Source organism: Cricetulus griseus (assembly GCF_003668045.3).
Source record: "Cricetulus griseus strain 17A/GY chromosome 1 unlocalized genomic scaffold, alternate assembly CriGri-PICRH-1.0 chr1_0, whole genome shotgun sequence".
Classification (NCBI taxonomy): Eukaryota; Metazoa; Chordata; class Mammalia; order Rodentia; family Cricetidae; genus Cricetulus; species Cricetulus griseus.
This window is the reverse complement of record NW_023276806.1, coordinates 13,288,258-13,310,148: the sequence shown is the minus strand read 5'-3', so window position 1 is coordinate 13,310,148 and position 21,891 is coordinate 13,288,258. Positions and strand designations below refer to the sequence as shown.

Genomic DNA, 21,891 nt, shown 5'->3' with positions numbered 1-21,891 from the left:
AGGTCAAAGCAATTTTTCGCTCTGACAAGATGGGTGTGCCCATTTGTCTAACACAATGCAATCCAAAGATTAAATAATTCAGTACTTACATGCAGCAAAGTGGCAAATATCATTGTTTTCTATACTTAAACTTTTTGTGTTTCTAAAAGAGCAGAAAACATTGCGTGCAGATTGGAGACGCTGCAGTTCTATTATAGCACACAGTTTCCTCAGATCTGAGGTGTTTCGTCAGCCATCATCGGCAGTGCGTGCTTTGACAGCATGTACAGTGCAGAGTTCACATCTTTGTGTTCAAAGCCAAGGCTTCAAAGTGTCATGCGCTACAATATGGGCAGGCATTGCTAGAAACACCTTGGATTCCTCATACATTTGATTTTGAATCAACTTTCAGCTGTTGGGCTTTTAGAAACCTTTTACTATTGTCAAATATAAATGACCCTCCCACATTCAGTTACATGACCCCACGTGGTGTCAAAGCCTTTGGTCTACACATAAATGATGGAGTAAATCTGAGTAATGCAGGTTGAGTTAAAAAGTGTGTTAATCCAGAGATGGTGGTATATGCCTGACCACCTGCTACAGAGTGTAAGGCCGGCCTCTGTCACACAGCAAGACCCCCATTCCAAGGCGGGGGAGGAAAACTTAAAAATGTGTTATGTGTTTAGCCATTCCATGGGGGGAGAAATGACGAAATTCTCTTCCAGTATTCAAAACGATTGTGCAATTCACCATCCCAAAGAAAATTCCAATAAGTTTCCTTTGTTTCATTGGCATTACTCATTAGCATAAACAAAACTGTTGACCAGCAGCTCCGTGGGGACCACACTGATCTGTCATTTCCCTCCATGCATAAGCTCTGCAAGTTCAACAAAAGGATCTATGAGAATCAATCCCGGAATTAAATTTCCGGTGAAGAGCATTGAACATCTTAGTGTTTCTTATAAACTGCATGTCTATCCTTATAGCAAGTGCGGACACAATACGTTGGCAGAAGTCTCCCCTAATTTATCAGTGCAGTACTACTGAAGGGACTAAGTGTACCTTGACTCTTTTCCTAGCTGCTGGGGTCAAGAGTAGTTACATCAATTGATACGGGAATCCCGTTGATGATTTTCTTTATTCCGATCCACAAAAAATAGTTAAAATGCTTTTCTGTGTGATGAACTCCAATCTGCAGGCGAGCCTTCCGCTGACAGGCAGGTTCCACTGCCAGTGTGGTATCACAATGGCCAAATCAATCCACGATGCCATGGCGAATAGAGTTTGGCTGTTTGCCATTTTTCACCTTGGCACCTGCTACTCTCTGCTCTAGAGATCATAATGCCCTTCACCAACTCCTTCTTCCCTTTCAAAGGCTTTGCTCTTTCTTTTTCTTTAAAAAAAAAATAATAGTTCCAAAGAAACCAAACCATGTAAGCCCAGACACAAACTCAGATGGCTTCAAATACCAGACTCTCTGTAGAGAAGGCATTTACACACAAACTTCTACAAATACACAAATGCCAAGAAAATTATTCTACAGGCTGCCAGTGAAGACTGTGAGTCTAGTCTATCAGGAGACTGGATGGTAGTTTGGCATGTCAGAATGAAGGAGGCATTCAAAAACACACACATCCGGCTTGGAAACTAGATTGCCTGTCTAAAGGAGTGACTGACATCAGACATATTACTGGATTTCTCCCCGCCTTGGCTTACATTCGCATAAGGATGGAGATTATGTCACCCACACACAGGTTGCTGTGAGAAACAAATTGAGAAGAGAAAGAATAGACACACCAGTCAGTAGATGTTGAATGTTTTCCATTCTTCCTGACCAATAAAGATGCCTAAAGTTCAGCCGCCTCCAAAACCCAAGAGCACTAATCATTGGTGGTGGTATTTAGCTTATTAGGATAGTTAATCTTGTCAACCTCGTAGGGTTTAGAACCACTATGGAAACATACTTCTGGATGAGTTGATGAGAGTGTTCCCAGAAAGGTTTAACAGAGTGGGTAAGACCTATCCTGAATGTGGGTGGCAGCACCCTATGGGATCAGGTCTCAAACTGTGTGCCAAGGAGAAAGGACTAAGCTCCAGCACTCATCTCCCCTGCTGTTGACTCTGAACACAGAGGCAGAGCTCCCACACACCCCACTCCCAAGCCCTGTACCTTGTCTTCTGTGCCATAGGCCAAAATCAAACCCTTGCTTTCTGTGAGTTGTTTTGTTGGAGCCCATTGGGGCAGAAAGGAGCTGATGGTTTCTACACTGGCCAGATCAGAGAAGCTTCCCCTCACAATGGGCAGCAGTTAAAGCAGAGTCATAACTGTAAACGTGCTGAAGATAAGTGACTGTGAGGTGACATCGATGTCACCCCTCCACCAAGGCTCAGGGAACAAGGATGTAAGGAGAGTGGGGAGTAGTGCTGGGGAATGCTGGCTTCTGCACATGGGGGTAGGGGGGGCACTTGCACATAGCTGTGGTTGCCTGTAGGAGATCAGACAGTCAACATCCCAGCAGGGGTGAGGAAGAAAGTCTTGCAGCCCGCCTCTAGCTGAGGGGCTATTGGCAGCTGATGGCTACTGTGGGGTGGAGAGTCATTTCTCTTTGGGAGTGTGGCCATTGGTAGGTTGCCCACGATCCATCCAGGGGATTGCCACACGTGCATGCTCATGTAGATGGCACTAATTGGATTTGGTGGGTTCTATCTTTAAAGAGAGGAGGAGGCAGAGTAAAGGAAGAGGAGGCGTGTAGGAGAGAAAGAGCAAGAGGGGTATGGGGTGGACATAACCAAATACGTTGTATACTTGCTGTGAAACCCTCAAAGAATAAACAGAAATGCTATTTTTAAAAATATATATCTGAAGCCAGGCAGTGATGGCACACACCTTTAACCCCAGCACTTGGGAGGCAGAGGCAGCTGAATCTTCATGAGTTCAAAGCCAGCCTGGTCGACATAGTGAGTTCCATGACAGCCAGCGCTACACAGAAAAACTCTATTTTGAAAAACAGAAAAAACGAGAGAAAGACAGCTTCAGACTTGAGGTGTAACTTAGCTGTAGAATACTTGTCCTGTGTTTAATCCTCAGTGTAGTTATTTATGTAGTTAATTAGAGACGTGGCCCCCGGGATGTGTTCATTCTGAGCTCATCTATGAGAGCCCATAAAATGTGGGAACCTGGTAGCAATTCTATAGCATTACACACTTGTATTGGCTCAGCCCTAAAAGGATTGCCGGGATGTGGAGTCTACTATCTTGATGCATGATAAATCAATAAAGATTTATTTCAGATATCTAGTAGCAACGAGAAGTGATTGTGCATTGTATACTGTAGCTCTCAATGGACTCTATAATTAGTTGCCTTTCATATTGATTTCATTTTAATGTCTTGAGATGGATGCATTCATATATATATCATGAGAAGATCAATTATGAGCAAGCCAAAAATGTGTTTGGAATATTTCCTAAACATCTTTAAATACCTTCTTTATCTCTTTGCCTCAGTATTTGACCAATTAAGTTTTAATTTGTTCTGTCCAACCACACAGTCCAGGATTTTTTTTTTAAATGTAATTGCTGTAATACAAAGAAGGCATGAGTAAGAAGCAGAAAAATGGGGCTGCCATCCAATCCTTTCAATGGGAAAATTCCCAGAAATGTGGGAAACTGCCGGAAACGCCTGGTTAATGTAGCTGGTCACGCAGATTCCAGCTGAAGGCCAGAAGGCTCCCACTGGTTCCCACTCTGAGGCAACTCCACTCTGGGGAGCAAGGCCAGTCCCTCCAAGCCAGCAGCTGTGAGAAAGACATGAGGATGCTACTGTGGCCAGGACAATGTCCAAAGCCCTGTCCTCTCTAGGACTGTGTGCCTTCTTGCTGAAAAAGGTGCCTGTGAGAAGAGAGCGGTAGGGCCTTCCCATGCTTGGCGTCACTAGCTTGTCACCTCCTGGAGGCAGCACTTAGAGTGTCCTTGCATCCGTCCGTCCGTTTGCCACCTTACACAGCCCTTGTGCCTAGCCCCCAGAGGACACCACATGATGCCAATGCCATTATTACCATTCTGATGGGTTACTTACAGTAGAACAGCAATTCCACTGACAAAGTCAGAAAGAGCATTTGAAATGCAGCTTCCTTTGCAATCTTCCCCCACAGACTGGATAGCACAGCGCTGAGCTGGGTTTTTCCCAGTTGAGCCTGAGACCTCTCGGGATGTGGAGGAATCTGGTCTGTGAGGAATTTGGTGACTTGTGGAGAGTTTAGGTGCTCTCTGCTTCCGTTCTGGTGTGGGGTGCTATGACAAGCAGGAAGTTTGGCCCTCACTGTTAAGGGAACACTTTACCAAGAATGCTGGAACACAGCCATTTCCTCCAGCCTTCTTTAAAAAAAAAAAATGCTGGAACACCAATCAGCTCAACAGCTGCATTCTCAGAATGCTTAAGACAATGTTCATCTTTCACTAGACTGTGTGTCTGAGAAGAAAGTCTGTTGGTTGGCCTTGCCTCTGCATGGTCCCTGGGAGCCTGGGCCGTTTGAAGTGCTGCCCTACCAGGGTGGAGAGTGTAACTTCATCCTTGTGGTGCACACATACACACATACAAACAAGCACACACACACACACACACACACACACACACACACACACACACACACACACACACACACGCACGCGCACACACACACACACACACACACACACACACACACACACGGCATGAAGAGATGTGATCCCTGAACCTTTCTCTGAGTGTTCCCTGAACAGCAGATTCACACTGCATTGTGTGTTTACATGTGTGTCCCGCCCCCAGCTGTAAGGAAAAGGCAAACCATCTAACCTTTCAGACAGTAACAGCTCCCAAGCAGGAAAGGGGAACCTGGTCCTCAGCTAACATGGCAGAAATTCTTTTCCGTGAAAAGCAAGGGTTGGTTGGTTGGTTGTCTGCAGTTACCATTCTGAGTCCTTTAGAAAGAAAGGCAGACTCCGGACAGAGCTGTTGTTTTTACTTTGAGTTGAATGGCACTGTTCACAGCTCCGGGTGGCACCCATTTGTTATTAAAAGTCATTTCTTACGGCACAGTTTCTAATTTGCCACAGAATGATAACCTAGGAGGCCTTGGCAAATTAATTGGAAGCCTTCTCCTGAGGTAGCTCCTGCATTTTTTTTTAAAGAGTAACTCTCAGTAGAATTTATCAGTAAATTGCTTCATATATCTTCAGCATTAAATTATTTCCCCATTAAGGAAATTGTAATTCTTTTCTTCCCAATAATGAAAGAAAAATGAAACTATCTTCAAACTATTCTGGCTTGGCTGTGGGCCCTTATTTCAGTTATTCCTGGAATGCCTGCCTCAGAAGCCATTCAATGCATAAAGCTCAGGAAAAAGTGATGAGGAAAAGATTGCGGAAAAACAGAGATTAGGACTTCAAATAAATGCCATCAACTGAAGAAAACTCAAGGCCAAAGAAGGAGAGGACTGCTCCCTCAAGGGAGGAAGTTGGTGTGGGGGAGGGGCGGAGCAGGAAGTAAGTCTAGTCTCTTACTGGACTTCCTGAAGTCCATAACCTTGGAGGCTGTTGTGTGCTCCCTCGCTGCTAAACAAGGAGAGAGCACTGGTAACAGTCTTTCTGCCCTGTAGTCACCCCTGGGCACTCGTGAGTCAGGTAGACAGGTGGGAGATCTGCCCACCCCTCTTAAGTGGAGAGGAGATCCTAGTGAGACCTCAGATATGTGGTCTACCCATGCTTCTTTCTTTTTCAGTGTTTCTTCTGGTTTGTCTGTTTACCAAGAATTAAATTACAAACCAATGATGGGAGTACCCCACCTCAATGTACTGCACCAAACCCTGCTCATGGTTCTCCCTGACACTTGGAGAATTAAGTCAACAAGCATGGTGGATTTTCTGGATTTCGTTTATTTGTGTCCAGGCTTGACTAGGTAGCGGTGACCGTTACATCCTGTCTTTTGAGAATCTCTGTGAGGTCTCCAGTCACTGGACCTCTCTCTAGTAATCTCGGGTGCTGTCTCGGCTACAAAGGTTAAGACAGAGTAAGTGAGATAACTAAGAGAGATTTTGTAGCAGAACAGAATTGACTCAAATCTCAAATAGATCAGAGACTTCAGTGTGAGACCCCAACTTCTTACCTGCTGGAAGAAACATGGGGGACACTTCAAACCCAGGCACAGGCTGAGGGAGCTGTGGCTCATCAGACATACAAAGGCATGGAAGGAGAAGGGGACTGGCTGGAAAGAGAAAGGAGGCCAGCAGAAGAGGGCAGGGCAAAGCAAGCAGTGGGGTGGTAAGTATGATAGAGACATGCCATTATTATGCACAGGCATGCCACAGTAAAGTCTGTTATTACATATGACTGCATACTAATAAAACATGTCATTTACATGCACAGACATGCCACAGTAAGATCTGTCATTACATATGACTACACACTAATAAAACATGTCATTTACATGCACAGACATGCCACAGTAAAATCTGTCATTACATATGACTACACACTAATAAAATATGTCATTTACATGCACAGACATGCCACAGTAAAGTCTGTCATTACATATGACTACACACTAATAAAACATGTCATTTACGTGCACAGACATGCCATAGTAAAGTCTGTTATTACATATGACTGCACACAATACTCTGGTTTCTCTTCAGATTGTATAAATCTTTCACCTTTTACATATGACTGCACACTAATAAAACATATCATTTACATGCACAGGCATGCCATAGTAAAATCTGTTATTACATATGATTGTACACTAATAAAATTACAATAGGTTTGAGAGTAGATAAGTGTCAAATGCTTATCCTGGTATTCTTACTATAATATAACTTCCTGCTTATACTGTGATGTCCCAGAAATCCGTGTGTTGGCTTTAATGTGCACAGAGGACAAATTTAGGGTTTATGCATGTTTGAGGCCACCTCTTAGTGATTGTTGTAATTATCTGTCTTTCTTAACACCAGGACAGCCATGTTTTCTCAGCCTGGAGTATCATCAAGCCTCCAGCCCGACTTTCTGCACCTGTCTGTTTTATATAGTGCTGCTGTGTCTTCGGGGCATAGAGCAAAACACAGATGAGTTTTAACCCTTAAAATCAAACAAGCTCGAGCTTTAAGAGAATGAGAACACTTGGTTTCCTTCTGCTGTTTCTGGGTGACTAGAGGTGACATATGAGAGCCAGAGATACAGAGAGATCTGAAGCAGCCCGTGTAGGTCTGTGTCCCAGTATTGCCTTCCTCCGCGTGAGTGTGGGAGACTCCACCTAAGCCTGCTGCATTTGCTTTTATAGATCATGCAACAGATGAGTGACCATCGTTACGACAAACTCACTGTACCTGATGACATGGCCGCTAACTGTATATATCTAAATATCCCTAACAAAGGGCACGTCTTGCTGCACCGAACCCCAGAAGAGTACCCAGAAAGTGCAAAGGTAAGAACATCATCTCCCCCGCAGCTAGCCTCCCTGGGGACTGTCTTATGATGGAGTGACCAAAGAGGACATCCATTTTGCTGGAAACACTGAGGCAACAGGAAGGATCACCAAAAGCAAAAGAAGAGCTTATTTACTTGTGTTTGGTGCCATTGGTCAGCCACGCGTACACAGTGGCTGGGATGCTGCAGCCTGCTGCTCAGAGTTTATCACATAAGCACTCCAGGGGTTGTGGGGATGGCTTAACTGCAAGAGCTCTGGCTTAACAAGCATGAGCGCTGAGTGTAGTCCTCAGAACTCTGCACAAGTGTGGTGACACACACCTGTAACCCTCTCAATGAGAGGTAGAGGCAGGGGTTAGAAGTTCAAGCCTGACTTCAGCTGTACAGTGAGAGTTTGAGGTTAACCTGGGCTACACAAGACCTCTCAAAAAACTAAAAACTCTCTGCTCCAGCTCTCAGTGGGCATCCACCATGAGCTACCTCATTTGCTTCTGAAGGCACAGGAGCAGAAACGGGCTTTGGAAAGAGGGGACCCACACATCCTGGTGGCAGGAAGATAGAGCAGGAAAGTGTGTGACTCCCTTGCAGTCTCCACCCGAGTCTCTGGACCTGGACTTTTTCCTAAACTAAGGAGGTCATTATTGTGTCAGGGCAGTACTCTATCTGCTTACTTCCCTGTTTCAGCATAGAGTTCAGAAGAGCTCAGCCACTGGGTCTTCAGGGTCTCTAACCTCTAGGCTTGTGAGATCATCCCTCCCCAGAGGAGTATGACATTTATAAGTGACATTTAGTGGAAGGACATTTAGTGACCATCGATTTTCTTTATGTCCTATGCTTTGAAAAATATGGCATGTTGCTTTATGCTGTTTGCCTGTGAGTGCATGGGTGTGTGTGTGTGTGTGTGTGTGTGTGTGTGTGTGTGTGTGCGCGCGCATGTGTGTGTGTGTGTGTGTGTGTGTGTGTGTGTGTGTGCATGTGTATATGAGTGTGTGGGGGTGCATGTGTGAATTGTGTGGGCACATGTGGGGGTGCATGTGTTCGTGCATGTGTGTGTGTATGTGTGGGTGCATGTGTGGGTGGGTGCACATACATGTGCATGCAGAAGCCAAAGGACAACATTGGACCTTTCCTCAGAGGTCACCTACATTTTGATTTTGTTGTTGTTTTTGTTTTCTGAGATGGACTCTCTCCCAGGCCTAGAACTCACCAAGTAGGCAAGGCTGACTCCCAGCAGACCTGGGACCAGACCACAGGCCTCCACTGCCTCAGAGCTGGGGTGACAAATGTGTGCATCACCACATCCAGCTCTTGGCAAAGGTCCTCGTGCCTTCAAGGCACTCACGTTTACTGACTGAACCTTTCCCCGGCCCTTGCTCTACTTTTTGCATAGGCAGGACTATATTAAACTAGGTTTATCCTCTAATCATGGTCACTCTGTTAGTACTTGAAAAGATGGAGAGCAATTTTGTTCTCTTTCCATAGCAGAGATGTGGACCTAAAAAAAAAAAAAAAAAAAATAGGACTTCTAATCCCAAACAAGGACTAAAGTAGCTACACTCTATTTATTTATTTATTTATTTAGTTAGTTAGTTTGTTTGTTTTCGAGACAGGATTTCTCTGTGTAGCTTTGGAGCCTATCCTGGCACTCGCTCTGGAGACCAGGCTGGTCTCGAACTCACAGAGATCTGCCTGCCTCTGCCTCCCAAGTGCTGGGATTAAAGGCATGCCCCACCAACGCCCGACAGTAATTACACACTTATGTGCTGGAATTGTTAGCAATGCAGGTTCCAGGGCCCCCAGCCTAGAATCTGCAGTATGAACAAGCTGTGAGTCCATACAACCTACTTTGAGGACTTCATGCCTCCTCAGCCTCATTGATCACCTAGCAACCAAATATCATTAACTGCCTCTGAGGTCAGCCCAGTGCCCTCAACAGTAGAGCAGTATCGGTAACACCCTTGTTTACCAAGGGGCCTTCTGAGCCAGACACTGTGCTAAGCATGCCTTGAACACTATCTTTAGTCCCTGTAATAGCCCTTTGGTGGTAGTATCCCAGCCTTCCAGAGAGGAGGGCAAGCTTAGAAAGACCGTCACCCAACTGAAACGGCAGTAGCAAGCTGACGGGGCTGGATTTGGATCCCGCCAGCTCCCACACACCAACCAATGCGCATGGTGTTTCTGAAAGAATCAGGGCAGGTTGTTTTTAAGCTGAGTTTTCAAGTAATTGATCATGGGGGGATCTGTGGACTGTGAATTAGATGTTTTGACATGTACTTTCTATTATGGTTGAAAGATGCTATAAAATTCACACCTGTAGTTTAAACACAGTGTGACCGGCAGTGCGCACTTAGCTTACATGCTGTCACATTCTCGTGGTGGAGCTGGTAAGGAAAGGAACATGAAAGTGTAGTTAAGAATGCATTAAAGGGAAGCCAGGGAGGATGTTGGAACTAAGCGCACAGCCGTGGAGTTTGATTATCACTTAATCCAGGAGCGACAATGGCAGAGTAAAGGCAACGCTAGCAACAGTCATGTGGGTGACACAGCCTTCGCTTCCAAGTTACGGCATAGAATAAGCGGTCATCCATGTGTGGCCAGCCTTGGGGTAGGATTGTGGATATGTGTACTTGGGTTTAAATAACTGCAAAGCATATATATATATATAATTATATATATAATATAAAATTCTCTGTTCCTGAGTGGTGAAACAGCCAGCCCATGACGTTCTCTCCCTCCCCTCTTGGTTCCCGGCGTCTACAGGTCTATGAGAAGCTGAAGGACCATCTGCTGATCCCTGTGAGCAATTCGGAAATGGAAAAGGTGGACGGTTTGCTCACCTGCTGTTCCATTTTTATTAACAAGAAGATAGACTCCTGAGCCCAAGAGCCCCTCCCCGGTGGCCAGCAAGGTGGCCAGGCCAGGCTGATGACTCTGTGCCCACTCCTCTTGTTTTCCTTGACAATCTACTGTGCCACTGTGCTACTAACTCTTGTTTACAGAAAACAAAATTAATTCCGATTTTAACTGCTTCATTTTCCACACTCTCCCTCACCTCGCCGTGGCACCTAACCTGTGGATTGCTAAATGAATTAAGCAACCTAGAAAATACAGAATTAATGAATTATTAAAAATGTGATTAATGGTGTGGAAACACTCAGTTCAGTGTTTGTGTGACTGGTGTGGAAATAGTTTAGTTGCAGAGTATTCTAAAGACCGCCTCCCTGATCAGCAAGATAAGTGAGGGACTTTTCTCCTCTGTATCATGAGTCACATTTGGTTCCTGTGAAATTCCCTGGCCCATGGATTTTTCCCATTCCCCTCTCTTCTACACTCTAGAAAGCTTTCTCCCAGGTTCTCTCTTCAGCCTTTCCCACTTCTGCCATAGCCACCTGGACCTAGGACTTATCCAAGGTTGTGCATTTCTGGATGCCTTCCTGACGGTCTCCTTCTCCTCTGCCTCATGGCCACATTTCCTGCCACCAGTAACCCTCCCTTCCCTAGGGCAGCGGAGCTGTGGCCAGAATCAGAGCAACTGGTTGGGGAACAGGAACCTCATGGAGACACATCCTGACAGGGTTTGCGTGAGACCTGAATACCGGAAGGGGTAGTTACCACACCTAGGAAGGTAAATTCAGCCCCAGGTGGTTGACATGGGATGTTAGATCCAGAAGCCTGGAAAAAACCCATGGGCACATCTTAGAAAAACGGAGTCACTTGCCATGATTTTGCCTCGTGACTGGTCCTATAGAAGCATGGAAGACAGTCTTTCTCTACCCACCCCAGCCCCCTTTTCAGCTTCTTTCTGACTCACTTTGTATCTACCCCCTTAGAATGATCATGACCTTGAAAAGTCATTTCCTTCAAAAGAGGCATAGCATCTAAATGATTGTTGATGGTCTGGAAAGAGTCAAAGGGAGCTGCCTCCACCTATGGTCTAGGAGCACAGTCGGGAAATGGCTCCTATAGTCAGCCTCAAACAATGTGTTAGTCTCCTTTGAAATATCCATGAATGTCTACTGTGGAATTTGGCTGAAACTTGTTTCCTCTCTAGCCTTCAAATTACACAACTTTCAGCCCTTAACAAAACTGGCACAGGTCTCTTACAAAGAACAATGTCACGGCAAAGGAAGAGAGCATTCCTTTCCTTAAAAGCTGCAAGAGTCGGGCCAAGGGCACGGTACTTTACAAGGAACAGTGACCCAACCAGGCACTTCATCAAACTATGGTCACTTTCATCTTTGCTGTGTAGCCTGCAGTTTGTCATTCAATATTTAAATCTGGGAAGACAAAGAAAGATCACTTTAGACCTATCCCTCTTCCCCTCCCTTGGTGATCAGTGTTCCTTATCTTCATGAGCAAGAGAATTGCCTTTATTGCATCCCCCCCCCCCCCCCCTGCCAAGGAGTAACCTTGCGGATGGACGTGAGTAACCCCTGTGAAAATCACGACATCACTTACTGCTATTCCTCTTTTACATGTATTTGACAACTTTCTGAAGAAATATGTTCCATCTCTTCCATGTTGCCTAACTTTACACCCCGATCACATGCAAAGATCTAACTGTGTACATCTGTGAATGAACCATATCTTGGCCACTATCATATTTCAAAATATCTCATCATGGGTGAATAATATGTTTTTTTCTTTTCAGGGCAAATGAATATGAGCCACATGCCCAAGTTAATAAAGAAAACTTGTTCTCAGCAATTAGGGTTGCCCTTTGGGGTTAAATTTGGCTCTGAGCTGGCAAAAAAGCAGAAATTCTCCCTGTGAGAGGTAACCATCTCACAATCAACCACAGGCAAAACAAGCCACTGAGCCGGTGTGGGCTAACTGACTTGTAATTGTCACTAGCCTTCTAGCCAGCTAGCATCCTGATTACCTGATTACAGAACCGTCGGGTTTAGCCAATTACAAGTGAATAGATTTTGCACTGTGACAATTCTTCTACCAAAGGTGATTTTTCCACCCCCGTTTCCTTTGCTTCCTGCTTTCCTTGTTTGTCTTGAGAAATCATTTAGCGTCTCTGCCTCTTCGCCATCTTACTGTGCTCAGCTACATCACAAATCGGGCTGGCTGCTCTGGACTCCCCATGTGTACATGATGTGAACATTCAAAATGCTTGCAGCACAGTGTCCTTGCTTCTTTGATGTTCTCATCAGCATAGTGTCAGCCTCGTGTCCACTGTGCTCCCAAAGATGGAAGCACTAACAAAAACGCTTTTCCACATTATAAAGAATGAGGAATTACATTTAAGGATAAGTCGAGTTAGAATTATTGAGTCGGTATGATCTGGTTTAATGAAAAGGTGATCTAGACGGAACACATTATTGGGCATTATGTCTTAGCTGTGTGGGTTGCTATAGGAATCAGCTGCAGATCTCTCTATGGTGTGTTAATTGCTCTTCTGTGCTTCTAGGAACCAATTACTAAGGCCATCGTCTCTCCATCTCTAAGAAGGGAAAATAAAATAGTCTAGTTTAACAGTGTGGCTTATGAAGGGTTGCATGTTAGTCTTGGTAATTATTCACTCTTTAACATGCTACAGAATTCAGACATGATTTCCATGGCGTGTTAGGTTTGTGCTTTTTTATCTTCTTGGCTGTCATCCTCCAGACAATGTACGGTTTTCTAGTCTGTGTGCCAAAGCTAGCTATGTCTCCCACAACCCGTTAGTTCTGAGGAGTTCTGCACCAATACGAGTTTCCTGCTGCCCAGTCCTAATGTGTCCCAGTAATGACAGAATAAAGTGTGAGTTGTGCTGTGCCCAGTGGTGTCCGGGTCTTCTTTCACCATGTTACGCAGCTGAATGGTTTCTCTTTGCTTCTTCATGATGGGAAATAAAGGGAGTGGCGAGAGGAGGGAAAAGAAAGAGGAGCTAGAGGAGTGGGTATGGTCAAATACATGGTATATTTACAAGAAAATGTCTTTATGAAACCCGTCTCTATGGACAGTGAATATACAGCAATAAAATTGCTTTGAAATCAGTTTTGTTTTTCATTTGTTTTACAGTAATCATTGTAAGGAAGTTTGAAGGTCATTTTTTATGAGGTTTTTGTGTTCCAATAACTTTTTTTAATCTGAAAGGGCTGTGTTTCATTAAAAAAAATAATAACTGCTTGCTGTACAAATAAAATACAAGTAACACAAAAAATACTATTTAAAAATTAAAGATGGGGTATAAAATAGCCTAGCAGTTAAAAGCACTTACCACAGAAGCCTGAAAATCTGAGAATCTGATCCCAAGACCCACATAGAAGAAGAGAACTGACCCCAAAAGTTGTCCTCTGATGTTGTCACTTGCAAGGTGGCATGAACATACCCATCCATATGTTCATACACACACAATGCTAGTAATAAGATGTATTTCACTTTTTAAAGACATAAACTACCCAAGATTTTATCACCCATAGATAACTACTGTTGATACTTTAGAAGATACCACACATTTATGAATAGATATTAATGAAAATTTTGAGTAATTTAACATCAGCGATAGATTAAAGGCGTCTTTCCGTCTCAATAAAGACAGATGTATATTATCAGCTGCAGCATCTCCTGATATTCCACTATGCAGTTACAGAGTGACTTTCTAAATCACACCGTTATATCTCACACGGCTGGTATGTCCACATTGCTACTAGGGCTCATCAGATTGTCAAAACTTGCCACTCAGAAGCTTCCGCACACCCTGTAGTTAGTTCTGTCCTGTCATATGGGATGCTCCCAAGCAGACGCACAAAGCAGTCCTCGAAGTCCTTGGCGGGGGTTGTTGATGTACTCCTAACTTCTCAGGTGATGCCCTTCCATGAATTTAGGTTGGCACTGATATTGCCAATAGAGAGAAAAATTGCTTGATGCCAAGTACCATTGTAGGGAACACCCTCACCATGACTCCTCAGGGCTGGCTACAGGTGTGCCTAGCCACACCCCCAGGGCGTGGTCAGGGTGATGTGAGGGCGGTTTAAGAGTGGGGGGGCACGCACCTGATAGCCCCTTCTTCCCTTTCATCATCAACTTGCTCTACTTACTTCGTTTCCTGCCAGCTGGCTAGGTGTTGGGAGCTGCAGCGTACCGCGCCTACAAGATGGCACCAGTTTCCGCCTTCCGCCAGCCAGACGGCGAATGCTCTCAGTGGTAAACAACTCCTTATTAGGAGAGAGGCCAAGTATCCTTCTAAATCTGCTTGGTGACAACCTATCCTAGCGTGCCACCTGGGCGTAGATGATTGGTAGTTGCTGACTATATTAAGCCCCGCCTTCCTTGGTTGGGGCCACTTCCTGTAAAGCAAGGTTCCTGAATAAACTGTAAGAAGAAGATTCCTCGGTGTTGCATCGGTCTTGCTGGTCAAGGGTGGACGAGACAGCTAGGTTGCTTTGTAAGTAAGGCATCTCCCTAATAAATACCCTAGTATCTTTACCTGACTCCATATTGGTAATTCACTCATTATACCATCTCTGCAAACCTACTCTTGACCCAAGAGGAAATGCTCCACACACACTGAGTGCTGGAGTCCAGAGCTCATCACCCAGGGGAAAGAGGGACCTTCCTACAGGACGCCTGCATGGCCAGGGCTCCCTAACTGATCTTGCCCAAAGCTTTTCAAGTGAACAAATAACTTCTCACAATAAGCTGCCATGTCTAGAAATGGGAATGCTACTGAAGACTACTAGCCAACAGTAGTTTTAATAGACAAGTGAGCATTCACTTAACAAGTGCCCTCCCTGGCCAGACCCTACACCACAGCCCCTGTCTTGTGAGACCTGCCTGCTTGGGAGGGGCAGGGAAGTAAGACCTCAAGTGCACAGATGTTTGGCTTAAACAACAGGCAACGTAAGAATCATCAAAGAACAAGGAGCTGTTGCTGCATCCAGGTCTTATTCACAAAAAGTGATGATGTGCACATGAATAGAAAATAGCAAAAGGGTTTTTTGTTTGTTTTAATTCAAAAGCAAAATAAAAGTACAAGCCAGATACATTGTCAGAGAACAGTGGGATATCTAAGCTGGAGTGGCAAACAGCACCAGGTTACTGTTTGAGACTTTCTTTTATGGGTCCCAGAGAAAGAAGACATGGTTGCTAAGAGCAAGGCATGATGACTTCACATTTTAACTGACAGAGTTGGGTTATATAAGGATTTGTTCACGTGCATACTTTTTCCCATAATGCATTTGATTTCAATCATATGCACTACGAAGTATATATAGATATAAGATGAAAAATGTAGGTTCCCCTGCCCCCCAAAAAAATACACGCAGAAGAAGCTGTCATCCTTACTGAGCGTACACCCACAAAGCAGTCCAATCTGGATGGGTCCATTTCTCTTAAATTGCAGGACATGTTTGATCACAAAAGAGGAGTTACTAACAGAGTGTTTGGAAGGACCAACCGATTGCATTGCTCACAAGGATGGTTACATGCAGTTCACAGTTCTCTGCAAGTGGCGGGGGTGGGGGTTGGTGGCAGCTTGCAAAGTGCTTTGTACGAAAGGAGTGTGTGTGTGTGGCTCAAGCTGAGTGAGGCTGTAGGCTGATGTTATTGCTACACTTGCTTTCCTTGTTGTTGTGCTCCCGGGGTCGGGAGATCCAGAAGAATCTAGGAAGATCCAAGTCTGCTTGGCCTCAGCTGGTTGGTGCAGGAGCACCAGGACTCCAAGCTGCAGGAGCAGCCTGAGCAGAAACAGCAGGAGCACATGGTGTACACTCCAGAAGTAGGTGCTCTTTACAACGTTACATCTACTGCATATTTGGGGATGAGGGTCACAGCTCCTGCGTCCTTAAAGAAGACAAACACTAAAGCTGCAAGAAGAGTGATGGGCGTTGTGCAAGGGTGCTCAGGAGCTTGGAGAGATGGCTCAGCAGTAATGAGCCCCGGCTGCTCTTCAATGGGACCCAGGTTCAATTCCTAGCACCCGCATGGTGGCTCATGATGGTCGGTAACAGCAGTCTCAGGGGACCTAGTGCCCTCTTTTGGCTCGAGCAGGTACTTCATGCACATGGTGCAGAGAGATAAGCATGGTTCACAGACATACATGCAAGCAAAACACCCACACACATGCAATATGTAAATGAGCTACAAGAAAGGGTTTGCGGGGCAGTGCGGTAAAACAAATAGATCTCTCTGGCTAAAATTGACAGACGTCAGAGCGTGGAGAGAGAGTGCAGGCAGAAGGTCCAGGGCCCTGCAAGTACTTGGCAGCACTTGTCAGACTGTCAGGGTTACCCAAGGACATCTGAGTCCCCCAGTAATAGTGGGGCTTGACCTGGCAGCATTATAAGAGACAACTGAGAAAGACTAGTGCTTCTGTTTGATTTCCCCAAGTTTAGTTTACTTAAACATTTCTTCTTCCCATCAGAGTGGAGCCTGAAAGCCAAGCAATTAACTCTTCCTCTGTTTGCTCTCCTGAAAAATAAAAATAAAAAAAAAAGATTGATAAAAGCCGCCTCCCAACTCCCAAGGAACATTTTCAATGCAAATGAGATAAGGGCAGAGGCTTCCTTGGAAGGAAGGTATAATGTAAATACCATCAGCATCATTACCCTCATTAACTCCTATCGCTGCGTGTTTGGGTCCCATCAAAATGTCAACTTCTATTTAAAACATCAATCAACCACTCCAGAAATAACTGTGGATTTTCATCATTGCTGCTGCCAAACTGAACTGACAGCTTTCATGGTGAATTCACGGGTGTCCTTGGCATGTGGTGTGGCGGCTGCATCCCCCTATCCCACTAGAAAAGTTGGAGTGCTCCTATCTCCTCAACCCCTATAAGCAAGTATTTCTAATGTAGTGAAAGCTGGGTTACTTTTAGCACATGGTATCTGGGGTTATCGGCTGTTAGAGGCCATTCGGCTGCCAAGTATGTTACTGTCACTATAAATAAATAAAAGACTCAGAGGACTATGCCAGGGAGACGCTTGTTAGAACACAGCCTGGGCTGGCTTGTGACATGACGCCTGAAGCCTGTGGCATGTTGCTAGGTGTTGGGAAGCCCCCTCTATTTATTCATTGATGCTTCAGTTGCTTTATTTTAAGTTCGGACAAAGTGTTTTGGTGTGTTAACATGGGCCTAAGAAGACGGCTTGCTTTTCCCTGGCCTGATTTTTTTTTTTTTTTTTGAGTTTGAGATAAAAGACATAAATTTAAACAGGATGCATTTAAGTTTTATAACTTGATATTTTGGTGTACATATAAAATAATTGCATGATATAGTTGCCATTTTCTCTATGAAGAAATCTTTTATTTTTTCAAGTTTTCAAGTATGTAGTGCAGTATTGTTAACTGTGGTCTATGGCTGATGTTAGCTGTGGTCCTATGGCTGATACAGAACTTGTTTATCTCATGTATATGAACTTTATACTTCTTAACCCACGTCATCAATTGGTCCGTTAACAAATTCTCCCTTTAAGGGTAATTTTATGTACTTGTTCATAGACAAGGAAGCTTACTAATAGAAATTTGAGCTATGCCCTAAGAGGACGACTCCCCAAAATACAATCAGAATACTACATGCTGTGTGTTGAAATGCCCTCTGTCCCAGCAAAGTACAATAACTGCTTATTCCACACTGGTCCCAGAAAAAAAGTTCAGAGAGCAAACAAGTTATATTCCAAGCAAGAGCCCAGATCTGTAGAAATGTTAGCTTTATTACTTCTGGAAGGAGCTCATAGGACAAACACTGATTCATGCACTCAACAGAGGCTCAAAATTCCAGAGCAGGATGTGAACAAGTCATGTATTTTCTTTGCCGGGGACCCAGATGAGTGTCTAAGATTCCCCTAGGCTAGCACAAGGACAGAAACATCAGGAAAAATAATGGGAAGACAGAGGGAACATTGTTACCAGGGCAAGACGGCAATGAGGGCCAAGATCCACCTCTCCCACTTGTGACCCCAGCACTCAGGAGCTAAAAGTGGAAGCATCACCCTGAGATGGGCTACACCCTGTAGCCTGGGCTACAGAGTAAGAACCTATCTCTTCAATAAATTAATTCTAAAGTTAATAAAAAAAAAATGGGTGAATTCTTAAAAGAGTCCAGTAGGAAATAGAATTCACTGTAACTAAGGAAGAAGATCTAACAGTAACTTGGAAGACAGTACAATGAAGATCTCCTTCACAGGTCTGAATGCTAAAGGCTATTCAAAGGCTGAATGAGACACCCCAAATCCAGCCGGTGGCACCCCTCCTCGGCTGGGCAGTGCAAGGACAGGAGCTGTTGGTACTAAAAGTAGACGAGAAGGCAGGTCTTGAGCAGAGCAGGCTCCCAAGCAGAGAAGACGCATGCCAGCCCTTTGTCGTTGTGCTCGGATCCACTCTCACTCCATTGGCCACAAGAGGCTACTGAGGGGGTGCAGGTGGCGATTTCTGGGGTCAGCCTCCCACAACAAAGAGCTGGCAGAGACAACGAAGAGCAGGCTGGAGAGGTCAGAGGACATCTGCTCCGAGCTATGATGAAAAATAAGCCTGTCAGAGGGGACTGGGGTGGGGTGGCGTATAGCCAGTACTGTCTCACAAGCTGGTTTTAAATCCTAATTCTTGGCACATTTCTGAGCCGCAGGCCTGTTCTGTGGCTGGGCCCTCCTTCACGCAGTATCAGAAAATGACTGGATCCAAATCAGCTGCAGAGCACAAGTGTGGGTGGCCTTGGGGTCCCAGACCTGTGAGTCCTGGCCCTCTTAACGAGCACTGCGCTAATTCTATACTTAGAAGCACCTCGTGGGCGCTTGCTCCAAACATCAAGTTGTCTGTCATTTTGCAGCTGTTCCTGGGTCACACAAAGTTGTTTAAAATTGTGAAGTGCCTACCTTTTTTGTTTGACTTCCTGTTTAGACATCATTCTAGCTGTTTTGACTTTATGTGGTCATATTACTCATGGGGATAATAGTTTAAAATCAGCCAGGTCCCTTTCGTCGGGATGTTCATGCACAGACAGAAGAACCATGAGCAAGAGTGGTGGTAGACTGTGCGAGCCAGTAACACTGGGCATGGGCAGCATAGGCACCAGGGCAGAACGCTCCTTTACTGCCCTTGGAGTCCATAATTAGGCCCTAGGTGACTTTCCAGTCCCCTTCTATCATTCCAGACTCCCAAATAGACGCACATTGTCTTCATCTAGCAAATGACAGTATTGAGGCCTCCACATTCAGTCTGCAGTATAAGAATCTATTTTTGAGAGGAAAATGATGAAAATTACGTCTAAAGAAAAAACAGCATTTGGAGTCACTAACAGTGGTCATGAGTAGGTAGACCACTTGTTTCTTTAGAGTGCTTGCCTAGCAGGTGCACAGCCCTGGACTGACCTTGATAAAGAAAGGGGGGCAGAGAAGATAGGAAAGAAACAAAGGAGAGAGAAGAGAAGAGGGAAACTGGAAAGGAGAGAGGGAAGGGGGCTGGGGAGGCGGGGAGGGGGAGGGACGGCAGACTACCTGGGTGAGGTCGGTAGCAGTTGTGATATTAGAACCAGCACCACACCCTTCCTCCCCACTTCCCGTTCCCAGTTCAAGGAGACAGAGCCCCACTGCAGAGCCCTCACGGAGTAGGAACCAGGCTTTCTCGGGATCACACAGCTCCCCGGGTGAAGTCTGTCTTCCAGAAGAGGGGCAAGACGTGATTGTTGCCCTGGTCCCAGCCCATCTATTGCAGGGACGAAAGTGTGGTCAGGAGATGGGGGGATCACCTTCCTTCATTCACCCCCTCCAGCAGGGTGGAGGCTGTGCTTTGAGGGTGGCGCTAATAAGAACTAAGGCATCCCTGAACATCCTTGCCCTGCTGGCAAGCCAAAAAGTCCTGAGTCTACCAACTGACCTCACTTGGCACTCAGCAACAAAGCCAGACACTGGATGATTCTTCTTGACACACCCTGTGCCCCGCCCTGCCCCTGTCTAGAGTGACAGCTCAGACATTTTGTCCCGCAGAAGAACAGTAAGAAGAAGGAGCTCAGAACTTTTCCACAGAATGACTGAGAACAATTTCAACAGAGTGAACACAGTCAAACCATCTCTGTTTGCAGACCGTGTAATCCTTATCCCGAAGATCCTTGGGAACCTGTGAAAAATTATTAAAACTAATAATTGATATCCACGTGTTAGGATGCAAGGTCAATATTTAAATAAATCAGTGGTGGTTCTCTGCACACAGGATGAACAAACACACTCATCTATAAGTTCCACTTAGGACAGAATCAGAAAAAGCAACCAACTGATTTGAGCAGTATAAAACATAGTCTCTGAGGATGGCGAGACACTGGTAAAAGAAATGCAAGAACTAAACGAATGGAAAGCATCACCTAGAGTTAAGAAGGCAAAGCTGTCGTGTGGGTGCTGGGAATTGAACCTAGGTCTTCTGTCAAGAGACGTCTCTCCAACCTTGAAAGTTTGAAGTTTTAGTGATTTCTATAAAAGCATCAGCCAAAACGTTTTAAAAATGGTGAAGGGGGAGGTTGGAACATCCCGATTTTAAAACCCCAGCAGTAAGGAGGGTGGTGTGGGACTGCCTGAGGCCAGACTAGAGATGAGAGACTGAGGAGAGAGGCAGGAAGTAAACCCATGGGTCTCCAGTCAGCTGGTTTCCAACAGGGGTGCCAAAGCTGCGGAAAGAAAGAAGTGATGCCCACTGGGGAGTATTCCTTTACACTGTGTGACGATGTGCCACTGTGATTGGGTTAATAAAGAGCTAATGGCCAATAGCTAGGCGGGAAGAGGTAAGGCAGGACTTGTGGGGACAGAGAGGTCTCAGGGAAGAAGAAAGTCAGAGCCGCCAGCCAGACTCAGAGGAAGCAGGATGGGCAGCACCGAGTAAAGGTAAAATAAGGGTTAACTTAAGTTCTAAGAGCTAGCGGGACAAGCCTAAGCTGTAAGCCGAGCTTTCATAATTAATAATGAGTCTCCATGTCATTTTTTCGTGAGCTGGTGGCCTAAAGAAAAATCTGTCTTTAGATACCCATCAGCAAAAGAAAGAAGCTAGACGCCCCCCCTCAAAATTTAAAATGGCTCAAAACCCTAATGTAAGGACTTTAAAATATAAGTTTTAAAAGTTAAGTCTGGCTGGGAGATGGTGGCGCATGCTTTTAATCCCAGCACTCTGGAGGCAGAGTCAGGCAGATCTCTGTGAGTCCAAGACCAGCCTGGTCTACAAGAGCTAGTTCCAGGACAGCCCCCAAAGCCACAGAGAAAAGCTGTCTTGAAAGACCAAAAAAAAAAAAAAAAAAGAGTTGAGGCTGATCCATAGCATCCTCTTCTGCTTTAACAATGAGGCAGAGAGTAAAAAACATAAAAATTCCAGCAAAGGCCAGTCATACCCCCTCCATGCCACCACTGAGAAGGGCAGAGGATTTACCTGGGGTGTGCCTATTAAAATCACGGTGAGAGCTGGAGACATGGCTCAGCAGTTAAGAACACTGTTCTTCCAGAAGACCTGGGTTCAGTTCCCAACACCCATATGGTGGCTCAAAACCATCTT

The 21,891-nt window shown here is 45.1% G+C and overlaps 1 protein-coding gene across 1 annotated transcript in view; it reads left to right on the top strand.

The window, feature by feature from the left end:
* Ddah1 (dimethylarginine dimethylaminohydrolase 1) overlaps positions 1-10,733 on the top strand; it is a 129,891-nt gene extending 119,158 nt beyond the window's left edge. Inside the window, exons 5-6 of the mRNA XM_027395907.2 lie at positions 7,289-7,432; positions 10,195-10,733. Of these exons, the coding sequence (XP_027251708.1) occupies positions 7,289-7,432; positions 10,195-10,311 (261 nt within the window). The 3' untranslated portion in view covers positions 10,312-10,733. The remainder of the gene's footprint in view (positions 1-7,288; positions 7,433-10,194) is intronic.
* Positions 10,734-21,891: the final 11,158 nt, after the last annotated feature.